Source organism: Ruditapes philippinarum, unplaced genomic scaffold (assembly GCF_026571515.1).
Source record: "Ruditapes philippinarum isolate M1 unplaced genomic scaffold, ASM2657151v2 ctg7232_1_1_1_1, whole genome shotgun sequence".
In the NCBI taxonomy this organism is placed as follows: domain Eukaryota; kingdom Metazoa; phylum Mollusca; class Bivalvia; order Venerida; family Veneridae; genus Ruditapes; species Ruditapes philippinarum.
Window position 1 is genome coordinate 27,453 of NW_026858490.1, and position 17,210 is coordinate 44,662.

Genomic DNA, 17,210 nt, shown 5'->3' on the forward strand with positions numbered 1-17,210 from the left:
TAAAACAATAGTAATAAAAATAATAATAATAATAATAATGATAATAATAGTAATGATGATGATGATGATGATGATGATGATGATGATGATGATGATGATGATGATAATCATCAGTTATTACTTTTATACCAAAATATAAAATATAAAATTCAAGATATCATTCTTTAATTGTAGTCACTGTTTTATTACATTGTTCGCATCCATACCTATAATTTTCATAAATTTCTGTATCCAAACTTAAATTGTTGGAGCAGATGTGCCCTTCTTGATTCTGTCGCAAACACCGTTAACTTTGTATTCTAAGATCTTATATACATATAAGAAATCAAACCATTACGTCTCTGTTTGATGCTTTATATAAAAAATTGGTCTGGTATATCGGTATGCATTCGTGATTTATGCTATATAATAGATTCCCATTCCTCGTTTCAGGTATATGCACCGTTCAACCATTGTTTCGTTCCCCTCAGTTGTTCCTGTTTGGGACACCAGTCGGGGATTAAAGGCGGGTTTTTTTTTTTCATTTTTTGAAAAAAACGCCCAGGTGAGTTCTTCACTTTAATGGACCGGAATTTCAAGAATGGGATCAAACAAAACAGTAGTGCGCGGGATCAGTGCAATTTATTTGGCGTCCTGTTTGACTGGGGATAGCACGAAAATCTACGATGGTAGTTGACTGGTATTTTAGTGGTAAGCTGAGCTTGTTCCAAAATTAAAGGACGGAAGAAATATCAATAAAAATGCGTTATAATTGCTGCCTTAAAAATTTAAAGGTTTGTAAACTATGTTATCAGAGGGAGTAAAAAATAACAGCCGCACGTACATTTAGTCCCTAATTGTGTATAGTAACTCAATCACGAGGAGTGTTAGATTTATTTATTTATTTATTTATTTATTTATTTATTTATTTATTTATTTATTTATTTATTTATTTATTATTTATTCATTTATTTATCTATTTATTTATTCATTTATTTATTTATTTATTTATTTATTTATTTCTATTTTATTTTCAGCTCCACTTTGGCAAACAGCTCGATTAACGCCTCAATTACCTGTGCGCGCGCATGTTTACGGCAACACCTTAATGTCCAATGGTAAAAGCGAACATTTGATCATTATGTATGAATTTGCTGACTTCATCACAAGTCCAAAAGGGAAAACATATGACAGCGTTTGAGGGTTAAATCCAAACTATCCTTATCCTTTAGGGTGGCCTTGAATCTGGTTTGTAGGAATAATTATGTAATCTGGCTTAACACGTTCAAACAAACTAATTGTATCGACATTACTTTAGCAATGAATTAACATTTTTTTTCAGACGCCCACCGGAGTTTATTGTCCAAGAGCGAAGAACATTAAACCTTTACCGACACCTACCTCATCTTTTCATTTTACCGCCGAGATTATCTACGGACAGTCTATTTCCCGCATTAAGGTAACTATATACAGCCTTGTGTTTTATTATGACGTAAAACGTGACGTCATCATCAATATATGTTATTTAAAAAAAATGCAATAAATAAATAATTACTGAATGTTCGTTTTTGTGTGGCTTGTCTGTTTATTTTATCGTCAAATATAATTATGTATTTCATCATTCGAATGCATTCATTTCATCACAGAATACAATGTTCATTTGATCGATGCTTCATATGTATTTTAACACGTTTCACACTAACAGATAGGGCTGTCAAGTGCATTAGTACACGATATAATTATGCACATCACAAAAAAAATGAATGTTTGTAAACACGCCATATGACGTTAAAAATAACGCCAATAAACGAAATGACGTAAGGAATATTACTTCTACGCTCAAAAATAGTTCAGAAAATCTGTATCGATTCTCTTTTATATTAGCATGTTGGAATGGAAATAGATCTATTAATATTGAATCTATTTTCTAATACACTGTATCTGTATTCCGGTTTCAAACCAAAAATAAATACACCCTTTTGATACAAGAAAGAATCATAAACGCTATAACGCTACGTTAACGTAAAACAACGTTTGATCGTTATAGGAATGGTATGACAGCGACATGAACCTTGTACGTTACGATTACGATCCTCTAGGAGCTGATAGAAAGTACGGGTCCCTACCTTTAACACAGGTCCACGACTTTACTACAGGTAAGCCTCTCTGTGTCTCACGTTACTATGAAATTATTCACGTGACATAAAAAAAAATTCACGGTACGTTGATATAAGGTACCTTCAACAGTAACTTAGTGTGCCCATGAATAAATAAATAATAGTTTAGTGATTCTATTAGTGTAAAAATTTGATGAGTATAAAATTGCTTATTTTAATTCATTTTCCATAACATGTTACGACATTATTTAAGCAAAACCATTCGTAACGAAATATTTGCGATTCAAACATGACTTTTTTCCGATCTGTATTTAACATAGACAATATATGTAAATTGACAGTAATGATATAAATGTTAATTTGTTGTTTGGTTCAAGTTAAGAAGAAAAAAAATAATGTAAGAAAACAATTAACATGTACTTATATTCTTAGTTATACTTTACTTTTTTAAAATATCGATCAAAACAACAGATCTTTTTCAAAGAACCTATATAATCTTATGTTTACTTTTCTTTTGTAAAGAATAGATCAAAGCTATTAGATATTCATGTACATTTATGTACAGAGCATTTATAGAAGGGCATCTCTCAGAATTAAAATAAAACACACATGCACATTCTGTTTTTAGGTGTTGCCTATGTTATTGATACTTTGAGAGGGAACTGCACAGCGACGCCAATTGCTAACACCGGATTTGACGTCAGAAATGCAGATCCTACGCACGTGCGTATAAGGACGTCAAAGGAGTTCTTTTACTTCGACAAAGCTTCTTATATCTATGAGGGACAGGTACCTTACTTCTAAACACATATAACTTTAAATAGCAGTATATTAACTAAAAAAATCTTTTTAATTTTTTAATTAACGGTTTCTCGTCTAATTGGTTCTTTTTTTTTTTCGTAAATTTCAAACTGTTTACTCTGTGACACCATGTCCTGAATGGTTTAGTTTTTGTAACGTCTATTTACATGAAATGTTACTTCTAATTACATGAAACTCATCAACACGTAAGGGACTCGCTAAGGGAAGGTCGGTCGTTCTACTCAGTGTGCAAACGAGTGTCTAAACAAGGTGTAAGACTGGATACTGTGCTGACATTTAAGGTGCCGGTGTTACATGAAATGAAATAAATAAAAAAAGTAATCAACGTAATACATCAAAATAGATTACGTGACATCAAATCTAACAAGAGTATTAGTGAACAAATTAGGAAAATCTTTGAACACTTGCACCGGAAGACCGCCATGAAACCTAACAAAAATATTTGTGAACCAATTAGGAAAATATTTGTACACTTTCACCGAAGACCGCTTGGGACATGCGAAGTGCAGACACTGGCGCCGTTATATGTCCTAACGACGCTAAATGCTAAACGTCGCACTATTGTCGCTAAATGTCGCAAACACCGTTAAATTTCTAAAAATATTTTTTCTGTTAATTGTTGCAATGATGGCGTTAAATGTCGCACCAATTTCCCGTTAAATGTCATAACACTAATGTAAAATATCGCAATATCTCAATTCATGTTAAGCAACTGGTAAAATGTCGAAGTTAACGTCATGTACGTAATCAGGGGACAAGCTAGAAAGTCCGACATTTAGCGGAGTTCGACATGTAACGGCGCCACAAACACGACTAAAACCCCAAAGTTTACATCGTAATTGACGAGGCATTTACAGTGATGCAAACGTTTTTTCGTGTCGGTAAATCCAGCCAAAATAATATATAAGTTCAAGTTACATTATCTAAATCAATGTGAAAATAGTTGTGTAAACACAGGCTAATTCAATTAACATTATGCTTTGTCATACTTGTATTTATTATATATCATTTAATTCTATATTTTTCTACATAAAAAAGTCAATAAAACTACTTTACCAAAAACCATCGAGAACGTATTGGTAATATCCAATTTGTTTTTATTTTATTTTTTTAAAGAGTGGGTCAGTCTTTTAATAATAGATATCCGGTCGGTCATTTATAAATTGTATCAAAACATTTTTATCATCATTTATTGGTTAATCATCTTAACACAATAGTCAAGCTTTAGATATATATTAACTATTCAACTCAACAAGATAGCCCAAAAAAAAAGGAATGATCATAATGCCACTTTTAAGAAAATGATATCTTCTTGTTTTTCAGAGACTTGTCCGTAGTATTACCAGTGACGTATGGATAGCTCAAAGAAACGATTGGCCTAGACCGAACTCTGCTAATTCTACGTGGGAATGGTATTTTGCGAAAGTAAGTAACTTTTAGATGGTACTGGGGGAGGGGGGGACGAGGGAGGGGTGGGGTTTGGATGGGGCGGGGGACGTGAACGATAGCTAACATTTATGTAAACGTCGATAAAAAAGCTCGTTTTAATCGAAACCTTCAACATTTCTAGTTTTGCCATTGTGGGTGGCCTTTGTTATTCGATTATTTCCGTATGTTTCCGTTTAATTCCGTAAGCTTAACTATCCTGCTACCTGCAACCTGCAGACTTATATTTTTGTAGAAAATCACAATGAATTTCAAAATAAATAGAGTATTTGTTTTAAGAACTTTATAAAAAAGACTAGCTAGGTACCGCACGGTAACATTATTGTAATGACTTTACTAAGTTTTTTCTTTGAATATTTAAAGTGATTCAGAAATTGAAAAAAAAGTATATTTGATGAAAAAAAACATAACACAGACACTTGGGGTTTGGAGCTTAAAACACCTTTAAAATCCAAAAGTCATTAGATTAAAAAGTCTCAGATACTTAAATTCAAACGTGGCCCCAGCTTTGCCCTGTGCAAAATGCGCAGCGCTTTTAAGTTTGGGAACCAACATAATCGGATGACTTCGTTCATAGCCGACTGGAGATGGAAATTTATCGAAAGATTTTGTCAATGGAGGAAAACGGCAATAATCTTGATGTTTATTTCGGCTGTTGCGTTGTTTATATTACCGTTGAAGTTTAAAATTGACCATCATCGTGAAGAATTATATCTTCTGTGTCGATGGACCAAAGGATTATGTGAAAATATTGGAAATGGAATAAAATACATGGTGATTATGACGGTAGGGGTGCGGATTTTTTCCGGCTAACATTTTTATCTTGTGTATTATTATAGAATGATGTAGCTAAAGGTATGTGAGAAGTTTAGCAGTTAAAAATGAGCTATGGGGTTTTTCTTTTTTTTTTTGGGTTTTTTAAAAATTTCCCCCTTTTTAAAAAATTTTTTTTTTAAAAACCAAATGGCCCAAAAATTTATTTTTTTAAAAAAAAAACCCCCAAAAAAAAAAAATTTTTTTTTAAAAATTTTTTTTTTTTTTTTAAATTTTTTTTTTAAAAAAAAAAAAAAGGGGGGGGAAAACCCCCTTTTAAAAAAAGGGGAAAATTTTGGGAAAAAAAAAATTTTTTGGGGGGGGGGGGGGGAAAAGGGGGGGGGGGAAAAAAAGGGGGGGGTTTTTTAAAAAAGGGGGGTTTTTAAAAATTTTTTTTAAAAAAACCCAAATTTTTTTTTTTTTTGGGGGGGTTTTTTCCTTTTTTTTTAAATTTTTCCTTTTTTCCCTTTAATTTTTTTTTCCCCCCCCCTTTTTTTTTTTAAAAAAAATTTTTTTTTTTTTTTTAAAAAATTTTTTTTTTTTTTTTTTTGGGGGGGGGGGAAATTTTGAATTAATTTCAAAGGGGTTTTTTTTTTTTTAAAAATTTTTTTTTAAATTAAAAAAATTAAAAAAAAAAAATTTTCCCCAAAGGGGGGGGAAAAAAAATTTTTTTTTTTTTGGGGGAAACCCAAAAAAACCCCCCAAATTTTTTTTTGGGGGGGGCCCCCCTTTTTTGGGAAAAAAAAAATTTTTTTTTTTTTTCCCCGGGTTTAAAAAAAAATAAAAAAAAAAAATTTTTTTTTGGGCTTTTTTTGGGGGGTTTTTTTTTAAAAAAAAAGGGGGGGAAAATTTTTTTGGGGTTTTTAAAAAAAAAAATTTTTTTTTGGGGGGAAAAAAGGGGGTTTTAAAATTTGGGGGGTTTTTTCCCCCTTTTTTTTGGGGTTTTTAAAATTTTGAAAAATTTTTTTTTGGGCAAAAATTTTAAAAAAAAAAAAAATTTTTTTGGGTTTATGTCCTTTTAAACCCCGGGGGCCAAAAAAAAAAAAGGGGGGGGGTTTTGGGAGGAAAAAATTAAAAAATTTTTTAAAAAGGGGGGAAAAAACCCGGGCTTTAAAAAAAAATTTTTTTTTGGGGCCCAAAATTTTTTAAAACCCCTTTTTTAAAAACCCGGTTTTTGGGGGAAAAAAAAAGGGGAAAAATTTTTTTTAAAAGGCTTTTTAAAAGGGGGAAAAAAAAAAAAAAAAAATTTTTTTGGGTTCCGGGGGGGAAAAATTTTGGGGGGGGTTTTAAAAATTTTTTTTTTTTTTTTTTAAAAAAACCTTTTTTTAAAAATTTTGGGGAAAATTTTTGCGGGGCCCCCCAAAAAAAAAGGGGTTTAAAAAAAAAGGGAAAAATTTTTGGCAAAATTGGGGAAAAAAAACCCCCCCTTTTAAAAAATTAAAATTTTTTTTTTAAAAAAAGGGGGGGGGAAAAAAAAAAAAAAAAATTTTTTTTCCCGGAATTTTTTGGGGTTAGGCAAAAAGGGGGAAAAAAAAAGGAAAAATTTTTTCCTGAATGGTTTTGGGTTGGGAATTTTAAAATTTTAAAAAAAAAACCCTTTTTTTTTTTGGTTTTTCCCAATTTTTTTTTTTTTTGGGGGGGAAAATTTCGGTTTTTGGGGGTTTTTTTTTTGGGGGGGAAAACCCAAATTTTTTTTAAAAATTTTTTTTGGGCCCCGGAAAAAAGGGGGGAAAAAAAAAGGTTTTTTTTTTGGGGTTTTTTTTTTTTTGGGGTTTTTTTAAAAAATTTTGGTTTGGGGGGAAAAAAACCAACTTTTTTTTTGGGGTTAAATTTTTTTTTTTTTCCCCCCCCCCCTTTTTTTTTTTTTAAAAAACCCTTTTTCCCAAAGGGACCTTTTTTTTGGGGGTTTTTTTTGGGCCTTTTTGGGAAGGGGGGGTTTAAATTTTTTAAAAAAATTTTGCCCGGGGGGGGCCCCCCGGGGCCCCAAAATTTTTTTAAAATTTTTTTTTTTTTTTCCCAAAAACCAAATTTTAAAAATTTTAAATTTTTTTGGGGTTCCAAAAAAAAAGGAAATTTTTTTAAAAATTTTTGGGGTTGGGGTTAAAATTTTTCCCCCGGGGGGGGTTTTTTTTTTTTTAACCCAAAATTTCCGGTTTTTTGGGGGGTTTTTAAAAAAATTTTGTTTTTTTCCCCCCAAAAAATTTTTTTTTTTTTTTTTGGGGGGGGATTTGGGGGGGAAAAAAAAAAGGGGTTTTTTAAAAATTTTTTCCCTTTTTTTTGGGGTTGCGAGGGGTTTTCCCCCGGAAAAGGGTTTTTTTCCAAAAAAAAATTTTTCCCCCTTTTTTTTTTTTTTTGGGCCCCGGGGAAAAGGACCCCGGGGTTTAAAAAAATTTTTTTTTTTTTTTTTTAAAGGGCCCCCCGGGTTAAATTTTTTGGGGGGGGAAAATTTTAAAAGGGGACAATTTTCCCGGGGAAATTTTTCCAAAAGGAATTTATTTTTTTAAATTTTTAAAATCCCGGGGGTTTTTTTTTGGGGGTTTTTTTTTTTTTTTTAAAGGGGTTTGGGGGAAATTTTTTAAAAATTTTGGGGGGTTTGGGGGGTTTTAAATTTGGGGGGTTAAGGGGGCCCCCCAAAATTTTTGGGTTTTTTTTTGGGGGGGTTAACCCAAAAAAATTTTTTTTTTAAAAAAAAAAGTTTTTTTTTTTTTAAAAAATTTTTCCCCCCCTTTTTTTGGGGACCAGGTTTCCCCGGGGGGGGGGGTTTTTTATTTATTTTTTTTCCCTTTTTTGGGGGTTTGGGGGGGGGGGGGGGGGGGGGGGGGGCCCCTTTAAAAAAAGGGGGGTTTTTTTTAAAAACTTTCCAAATTCCCGGGAAAAAAAAAGGGGCGGGCGGGGGGGGGGGGGTTTGGGTTGGGGGGGGGGGGGGGGGGGGGGGGGGGGGGGGGGGGGGGGGGGGGGGGGGGGAAAAAGGGGGGGGGGGGGGGGGGGGGCCCCCAAATTTTAAAAATTTTTTAAAAAAAAATTTTTTTTTTGGGAAAAAAAAAAAAATTTTTTTTTTTTTTTAAAAATACCTGAAAGTCTGCGAGTGCCTCAGGATTGCCTAGAAGTCGAAAATGTCAATAAAACTTTGGCAACAATTAATCCTGGAACTCAGAATTAGTCTGCCAACTGAGCATTCCACCAGAGCATTTTTAACTATATTTCGCAATGCCCTGCTAGATTGCCTAGCCAGTTTAGCATTTCAGCAGAGCATTTTTACACTATATTTAGTAATACCCTGCTAGATTGCCTAGCCAGCTGAGCATTCCACCAGAGCATTTTTTCACGATATTAAGGGATGCTCTGCTATAGTGCCTAGCCAGCTGAGCATTCCTGCAGAGCATTTTTAACACTTTATTTAGTAATGCCCTGCTAGATTGGCCTAGCCAGCTTAGCATTCCAGCAGAGCATTTTTACACTATATTTCGTAATGCTCTGCTAGATTGCCTAGCCAGCTTAGCATTCCAGAAAAGCATTTTTACACTATATTTAGTAATGCCCTGCTAGATTGCCTAGCCAGCTTAGCATTCCAGAAAAGCATTTGTTCACTATATTTTGGTAATGCTCTGCTAGATTGCCTAGCCAGCTTAGCATTCCAGAAAAGCATTTTTACACTATATTTAGCAATGCTCTGCTAGAGATTTCCTAGCTGGCTTAGCATTCCAGCAGAGCATTTTTACACTGTATATAGTAATGTCCTCCTAGATTGCCTAGCCAGCTTAGCATTCCAGCAGAGCATTTTTACACTGTATTAATTAATGCTCTGCTAGATTTGCCTAGCCAGCTTAGCATCCCAGCAGAGCATTTTTACACTATATTTAGGAATGCTCTGCTAATAGTGCCTAGCCAGCTGAGCATTCCTGCATAGTATTTTAACACTTTATTTAGTAATGCCCTGCTAGATAGCATAGCCAGCTTAGCATTCCAGCAGAGCATTTTTTTACACTATATTTCGTAATTCTCTGCTAGATTGCTAGCAGATTAGCATTCCACCAGAGCATTGTTACACTATATTTAGGAATGCCCTGCTAGATTGCCTAGCCAGCTTAGCATTCCAGCAGAGCATTTTTACACTATATTTAGCAATGCCCTGCTAGATTGCCTAGCCAGCTGAGCATTCCAGAAAAGCATTTGTTCACTATATTTAGTAATGCTCTGCTAGATTGCCAAGCTAGCTTAGCATTCCAGCAGAGCATTTTAACACTATATTTAGTAATGCACTGTTAGATTGCCTAGCCAGCTGAGCGTTCCAGCAGAGCATTTTTTCACTAAAGCTAGGAATGCTCTGCTAGATTTCAAAGACAGCTGAGTATTGCAGCAGGGCATTTTTACACTATATTTAGGAATGCCCTGCTAGATGCCCAATACAGCTGAGCAATACAGCAGATCATTACCTTCCCTTTATAAATTGAAATGCCTTTTTGCTTAGCTCACTGTTCACTGCTAACTTCTCACATACTAGCTAAAGATACTTCAGCGAACAGGTTTTATTGTATTGCTAGACCTGTTCGCTGAAGCCAACCCCGTATCGAAAGTCAACCAGAACCGTGACATTTTTAATTCATGCTGTAATTCAATAAATTTGCGTGATCTGGACAAAAGCTATTTCAATACAGGTAGTTAGATATATTTGGGACCCTTCAGTCTATTTTTTTGTTCACAGAATGTTTGATTGGTGAAATATTGCCTCAAAGTTTATCAGCGGGTTCAAATTTCATAAAATTCACCGCCATTGCTGCCCTAATTATCACGTGACCAGCGAGAATTTAGGTTCAGATACCCTTTGCATGACATTTGGTGACACGTGACCAAAATGCTATTTTTAATTGAAAACATGGCTTTGCAATTATGAATAACGGTGTATTTTATTCAATAACAGACATTGTACCAAAAACATGTTGGATTTATATTGTTTTGAGTGATGATTCATGAATTATTTTTTTTGTTTTTTATATAAAATCATACACTTACTAATAATAGTTTACGGTGAGTTACTAAAAATAGATGCTAGAATTTCCAAAAATATGAAAGCAGACTCCATATTGGTAAACATTTTCTACATAATTCTCTAAAAATAGTTGGGTTAACAATGTCATTGAAGTTTCATTTAAAAACAAAACATGAATTGGTTCAAAATTGATTTGTTTATCAAATGGTATTTTTATTTGACCCATTTGATTAATAAGAGTGATTTTAATAGGTTTTTACGTACGGGGTGCGAACTGTCAAATTCTGGTAGCCTTAGCAAATAGGGTTGACCCATAACTTTACTGTCGCAACGTCAAAATAAAAGCGACATAATTATAAAGTTATGGACTCTTGAGGGTCCCTAGAAGTCTTAATTGTCAATATCAGCTTTGGCACCAAAATTCCTGAAAGTCTGCGAGTGTCCTTAAAAAAGTCGCAGGACAATAAAATAGTTTCTTTAAGGTCCTTAGAAGTAAAAAATATCATTATTTCTATTGGCACCGAAAATACCTGAAAGTCTGCGAGTGCCTCAGGATTGCCTAGAAGTCGAAAATGTCAATAAAACTTTGGCAACAATTAATCCTGGAACTCAGAATTAGTCTGCCAACTGAGCATTCCACCAGAGCATTTTTAACTATATTTCGGAATGCCCTGCTAGATTGCCTAGCCAGTTTAGCATTTCAGCAGAGCATTTTTACACTATATTTAGTAATGCCCTGCTAGATTGCCTAGCCAGCTGAGCATTCCACCAGAGCATTTTTTCACGATATTAAGGGATGCTCTGCTATAGTGCCTAGCCAGCTGAGCATTCCTGCAGAGCATTTTAACACTTTATTTAGTAATGCCCTGCTAGATTGCCTAGCCAGCTTAGCATTCCAGCAGAGCATTTTTACACTATATTTCGTAATGCTCTGCTAGATTGCCTAGCCAGCTTAGCATTCCAGAAAAGCATTTTTACACTATATTTAGTAATGCCCTGCTAGATTGCCTAGCCAGCTTAGCATTCCAGAAAAGCATTTGTTCACTATATTTTGGTAATGCTCTGCTAGATTGCCTAGCCAGCTTAGCATTCCAGAAAAGCATTTTTACACTATATTTAGCAATGCTCTGCTAGATTTCCTAGCTGGCTTAGCATTCCAGCAGAGCATTTTTACACTGTATATAGTAATGTCCTCCTAGATTGCCTAGCCAGCTTAGCATTCCAGCAGAGCATTTTTACACTGTATTAATTAATGCTCTGCTAGATTGCCTAGCCAGCTTAGCATCCCAGCAGAGCATTTTACACTATATTTAGGAATGCTCTGCTATAGTGCCTAGCCAGCTGAGCATTCCTGCATAGTATTTTAACACTTTATTTAGTAATGCCCTGCTAGATAGCATAGCCAGCTTAGCATTCCAGCAGAGCATTTTTACACTATATTTCGTAATTCTCTGCTAGATTGCCTAGCAGATTAGCATTCCACCAGAGCATTGTTACACTATATTTAGGAATGCCCTGCTAGATTGCCTAGCCAGCTTAGCATTCCAGCAGAGCATTTTTACACTATATTTAGCAATGCCCTGCTAGATTGCCTAGCCAGCTGAGCATTCCAGAAAAGCATTTGTTCACTATATTTAGTAATGCTCTGCTAGATTGCCAAGCTAGCTTAGCATTCCAGCAGAGCATTTTAACACTATATTTAGTAATGCACTGTTAGATTGCCTAGCCAGCTGAGCGTTCCAGCAGAGCATTTTTTCACTAAAGCTAGGAATGCTCTGCTAGATTTCAAAGACAGCTGAGTATTGCAGCAGGGCATTTTTACACTATATTTAGGAATGCCCTGCTAGATGCCCAATACAGCTGAGCATTACAGCAGATCATTACCTTCCCTTTATAAATTGAAATGCCTTTTTGCTTAGCTCACTGTTCACTGCTAACTTCTCACATACTAGCTAAAGATACTTCAGCGAACAGGTTTTATTGTATTGCTAGACCTGTTCGCTGAAGCCAACCCCGTATCGAAAGTCAACCAGAACCGTGACATTTTTAATTCATGCTGTAATTCAATAAATTTGCGTGATCTGGACAAAAGCTATTTCAATACAGGTAGTTAGATATATTTGGGACCCTTCAGTCTATTTTTTTGTTCACAGAATGTTTGATTGGTGAAATATTGCCTCAAAGTTTATCAGCGGGTTCAAATTTCATAAAATTCACCGCCATTGCTGCCCTAATTATCACGTGACCAGCGAGAATTTAGGTTCAGATACCTTTGCATGACATTTGGTGACACGTGACCAAAATGCTATTTTTAATTGAAAACATGGCTTTGCAATTATGAATAACGGTGTATTTATTCAATAACAGACATTGTACCAAAAACATGTTGGATTTATATTGTTTTGAGTGATGATTCATGAATTATTTTTTTTGTTTTTATATAAAATCATACACTTACTAATAATAGTTTACGGTGAGTTACTAAAAATAGATGCTAGAATTTCCAAAATATGAAAGCAGACTCCATATTGGTAAACATTTTCTACATAATTCTCTAAAAATAGTTGGGTTAACAATGTCATTGAAGTTTCATTTAAAAACAAAACATGAATTGGTTCAAAATTGATTTGTTTATCAAATGGTATTTTTATTTGACCCATTTGATTAATAAGAGTGATTTTAATAGGTTTTTACGTACGGGGTGCGAACTGTCAAATTCTGGTAGCCTTAGCAAATAGGGTTGACCCATAACTTTACTGTCGCAACGTCAAAATAAAAGCGACATAATTATAAAGTTATGGAAGCCAGAACTAAGAATGATGTTGAAATATGAAATTTTTTCAAAACGGTTTATATTAAGTTTTTTTGATATATATGATCAGTACATGTGCTGGGATTTACTAATATGCATCTTATTTGGATTTTAAAGGCGTTTTGAGCTCCAAACCCCAAGTGTTTGTGGGCTTATAAGTCTTATTTGATTGATATCTAAATATCTCATGACGTCACTTGCATTTTATTACGTCATGTCACCCGTATGTTTATATTTTCAGCGGAACTATACAACTAATGCACCAACATCATTTGGTAACCCGACAAGAATGGTTTTGGATGCTGGACTGGTATGTCAAATTTTGTGATATTCTTTAGACGCTTGTTGTCTTGATTTTTTAATAAGCGTCTATTTATAAATCACGTGACTCTGTAACGCCGTTTAAACTATAATGATTAATATACCTTTGCGATTAATTTTTGGTTAAATTGCTAACATATTCACGTATTAAGTATAGTTTAAAGTACAAAAAATAATTTCACATAGATTTGAGCAATAAATAGCCCTAAGCAGACGTATTTTTGTTAAATAATTTGACAATGTTTCGTAAATTTGTTCATTCATCGGAAGAATTACGGAAAAGGTCGAAGAAAGGCGGAAATAAACGTTTTACCATTTTATTTCTACTTTCAGGGTCAGCATTATGTTTACAATATTTACAACTATCAAGAAAACCGACCAATGATTTGGTCGTATGACATCAGTAATTGTTTTAACTACACTGAACGTAAAGACTTTTCTTTTAAACTGCCAGGTACATTTATTTTATAATATTTATATTATTAACGAAAGTTGAACTTTTTTAAATTACTACAGTAACATACTAAGCATAAGATGATTTTTGAAAGTTTTAAAATTTCCCAACTGTTTAAGTTGATTATTGCGCTTCATCTAAGATGGGTGGAGGAGTGGACAACTGACGTTGCATAATGCGCATGCGTGACGGTGTGATTCGGGCTGAACGCAGCTAAATGTTTGGGCCATCTATTAGTTAATTGCGAATGTAATACTTAAATAGTTACAGCAGTCCGTATATTTCCATACGAGTTTTCATTTTCTGGTATAATTGACATTTTGTGTTTTACAAAGTACAAATAACCAAAACATTATTATTATTACTTCCTTATTGATTGAATAACATGTGATTATATTATTAGTTATAAAGATTTTTGACAAGTTATATAGCCCTATGTAAATGGTTGTTTGGAAATATTACCCGAGCCGATAGATGCAAATAACAGTTAATATACGGCCATATAACCTGTCAGGAATATCTATAACAAATTTATTAATTATTTAGAGAAAATGTAAGATTTGTTTATAAATCGACAGCAGCCGTGTATATAAAACTATATAAATGTCACTATTATCCAATGAAAAGCGACGTTACAAACAAGCAGTTTTTTAAGTAGTTATAGAATTGTGGATTATTCATTAAGTTCATAATTATGTGTTGTTATTGTATTTCATATGTTGTATGTACATTGTATGGAATATAAGAGTACGCCCTCGACTTACGTAATAATTATACCTTTTGTCGGGGAAAATAAACATCATAGAACAACAAAAAACAGAAAAAATAAACAAAATTGTGTTTCGTTTGTTACAGGAAGTTACCGGAAAACAGTAAATGGAAATATGGAAGGGTTCCGCTACGCCATTATCAGAGCTATTGTAAAAGCCGGAACTGTCAACAAAATTCCACTGTCTATGCTTCGTATTAACAATGTGCAGGTATTCCATCGAGTTCCTACGAAAAACCGATAGTGTCATTTCAACTTCGTGAATTCTCAATTTCATCTTCACGAATTCACAATTTGAATGTGAATTCCAGTTTTCAACATACGGAATTCACGAATTCACGATTTCAACTTCACGAGTTTTCAAAGAGTTGAAATCGTGAGTTCGAGAAGTTGAAATCGTGAATTCATGAAGTTTGAGTCGTGAATTCATGAAGTTGAAATCGTGAATTCGTGATGTTGAAATCGTGAACTCATGAAATTAAAACCGTTAATTCACGAAGTTGAATTCGTGAAAAAATAAAATCGTGAAGTCGTGAAACTGAAATCGAGAATTCATGAAGATGACATCGTGACTTCATATAGTTGAAATGTCCCCAACGGTCTTCCACTTTTTTGGTAATTCATAGTTTAAATTATATTTAAAACAAGGAGGCCTAATCAGGTCAGAATCCGGGAAGAGTTTTGTGCTCTTTTAATGCATTTAGGACGGGTGCCGGAAATTACTTTAAAATACCGTCATTGAAGGAAGAACGTTAAAATGACGTCATTTCGACCATTTTTAGACTGAAACTGTGTGCCTAGGATAACGTCATTTCGCCGTTATTAATGAAGTTATATACATGCATTCATACTCTACTATGATAAAATATATACGGACAAACTGGAATTGATTTCCATGAAATTTAATTAATTGAGACAATTTTTATTTAGAATGCCGTAGAATATGGTAGAATATGCAATAAAAATATTTGAGATATCTTTGTGGTTCAGATCGGACTATCCGTCCCTAGGGCACCAGCCTTAGTAGCGTTTACCGCCCAATGCCGGGACATCCTCGGGACGGATTTTGCTATCCGGACGCAAAAGCATGACAGAATATTTTAGGTTTAGAAATGGAACTAAAATCTATGGTAGCTGATTTAGTACATTTTGCGCGTTGCATTGTCGGTAGCGATAACACAACCTATATCGTTTTATATCGTATTGTCGCTAGCGTATTGCGCCAAATTGGTGCGTTATCGCACTATCGTCTTGTCGTCCTGTTCGCTAGCGAAGCACGCTAAACGGCGTGTTGTCGTGCGGCGCGTTGTCGCAATGTCGCCAATCATTCGAGCCAAGCGACTATGTTACATCAACACGTCGGACGCCAACGCGCCGTTTGGCTTGCATCGTTCGCGACAGGACGACGAGACGAAAAGTCCGACAACGCGTCGTTTGGCCATTTGTCTTTCTTTTCGCTAGCGACAACAGGGACGCCCAAAAATTTAAATCGGCCCCTTTAAAAATCCTTGCCAACAAAAACACTTTTAATTTTTTTTTATTTTTGCAGCCCGACTACTCTGACAACAACTTTAAAAACCTTTAAAATTTTACATTTTTTGGAAAAGGGCACCACAAATATGGAAAATGCACTGTTTCCCAACCCCTACAAATAAATTTTATACCCCAGGGGGTTTTACCCCAAAATGGGTTTTTAAAAACTATTTTTTTCTTTTTATGTTTTTCCCCTTTTTTTGGGGTGTTTTTTTAAAAACAAAATTTTTAAAAAAGCCCGCTCTCGGGTTAAATTTTTCTTAGGGGCTGGCTTACAGGAAAAAGCGTCCCCCTTTTTAAAATTTTTAACTTTTTTGGTTTCGCCCTGGAGGGGTTTCACGGTCTTTTTTTTTTGCTTAATGACGATTTATACTGCGGGTTATTCACGAAAGCAGACTCAAAGAAGAAAATTATTTTTAAAAGCTATTAATTGTAAACCATTTGAGCTTTAATACAGTTATCAATTATTTACAACATTAACAGATTTTCTTTTACTAGACTATATCTTTACAAGTTGTAGAAATTTTGTAAACTTTTATAACGTTTAAATCCAGAACGTTTAATTCCTAAATATCAATGAAATAGACAAAGGAATAAATGTCCAATTATACAGTGACGTCAGCAACCCAAAGCCGGAAAAACAGTCTGGCCGTTGTCGCAAAAAATCTATTTCCGGTGCAATAAAACGCCGGCCAGATGATTGTGAGTCTGCAGTCGCCAACTGCTACAGTAAGTATACATCTATCATGTCAGTACATACTTATCAATGAAATATCGAAATATTTGAAAACTAAAATGCGTATTTTATTGTCCGTATTTTCACAGTAAAAATACTTTTCACTGCAGTGAAACATATTTTCCGTATTTTCACCGGTGTCTCACTGGACTACTTTTTTCTAAATTCAGCCAATATATAAAATTAAAAAAAAAAACTCTTCTATTAATAAGGTTTTAAAAATTGTAATTGTTTTAAGGCAACCATGGTTGCGAGGCCGTTTTCACTTACACCTGGCACAGTTGTGAAAGATGCCTATTACAAGCAAACGCAGCAGGGATCAACGACTACTACCGGTGTTTCCGGTGGTATGTACAAAATATATTTTTCCATTGTGAAGATTGAACACCACAAAATAATTTCCTTCTACAGTTTTACATTC

At 34.3% G+C, this 17,210-nt stretch overlaps 1 protein-coding gene across 1 annotated transcript; it reads left to right on the forward strand.

Moving 5' to 3' along the window:
* Positions 1-1,143: 1,143 nt before the first annotated feature.
* On the forward strand, positions 1,144-14,764 carry LOC132753324 (uncharacterized). Its single transcript, XM_060743764.1, has 8 exons — positions 1,144-1,179; positions 1,320-1,438; positions 2,027-2,135; positions 2,725-2,885; positions 4,242-4,343; positions 13,218-13,286; positions 13,631-13,751; positions 14,607-14,764. Exons 1-8 carry the CDS (start codon positions 1,167-1,169, stop codon positions 14,762-14,764), a joined length of 852 nt encoding a protein of 283 aa, XP_060599747.1. The 5' UTR covers positions 1,144-1,166.
* Positions 14,765-17,210: the final 2,446 nt, after the last annotated feature.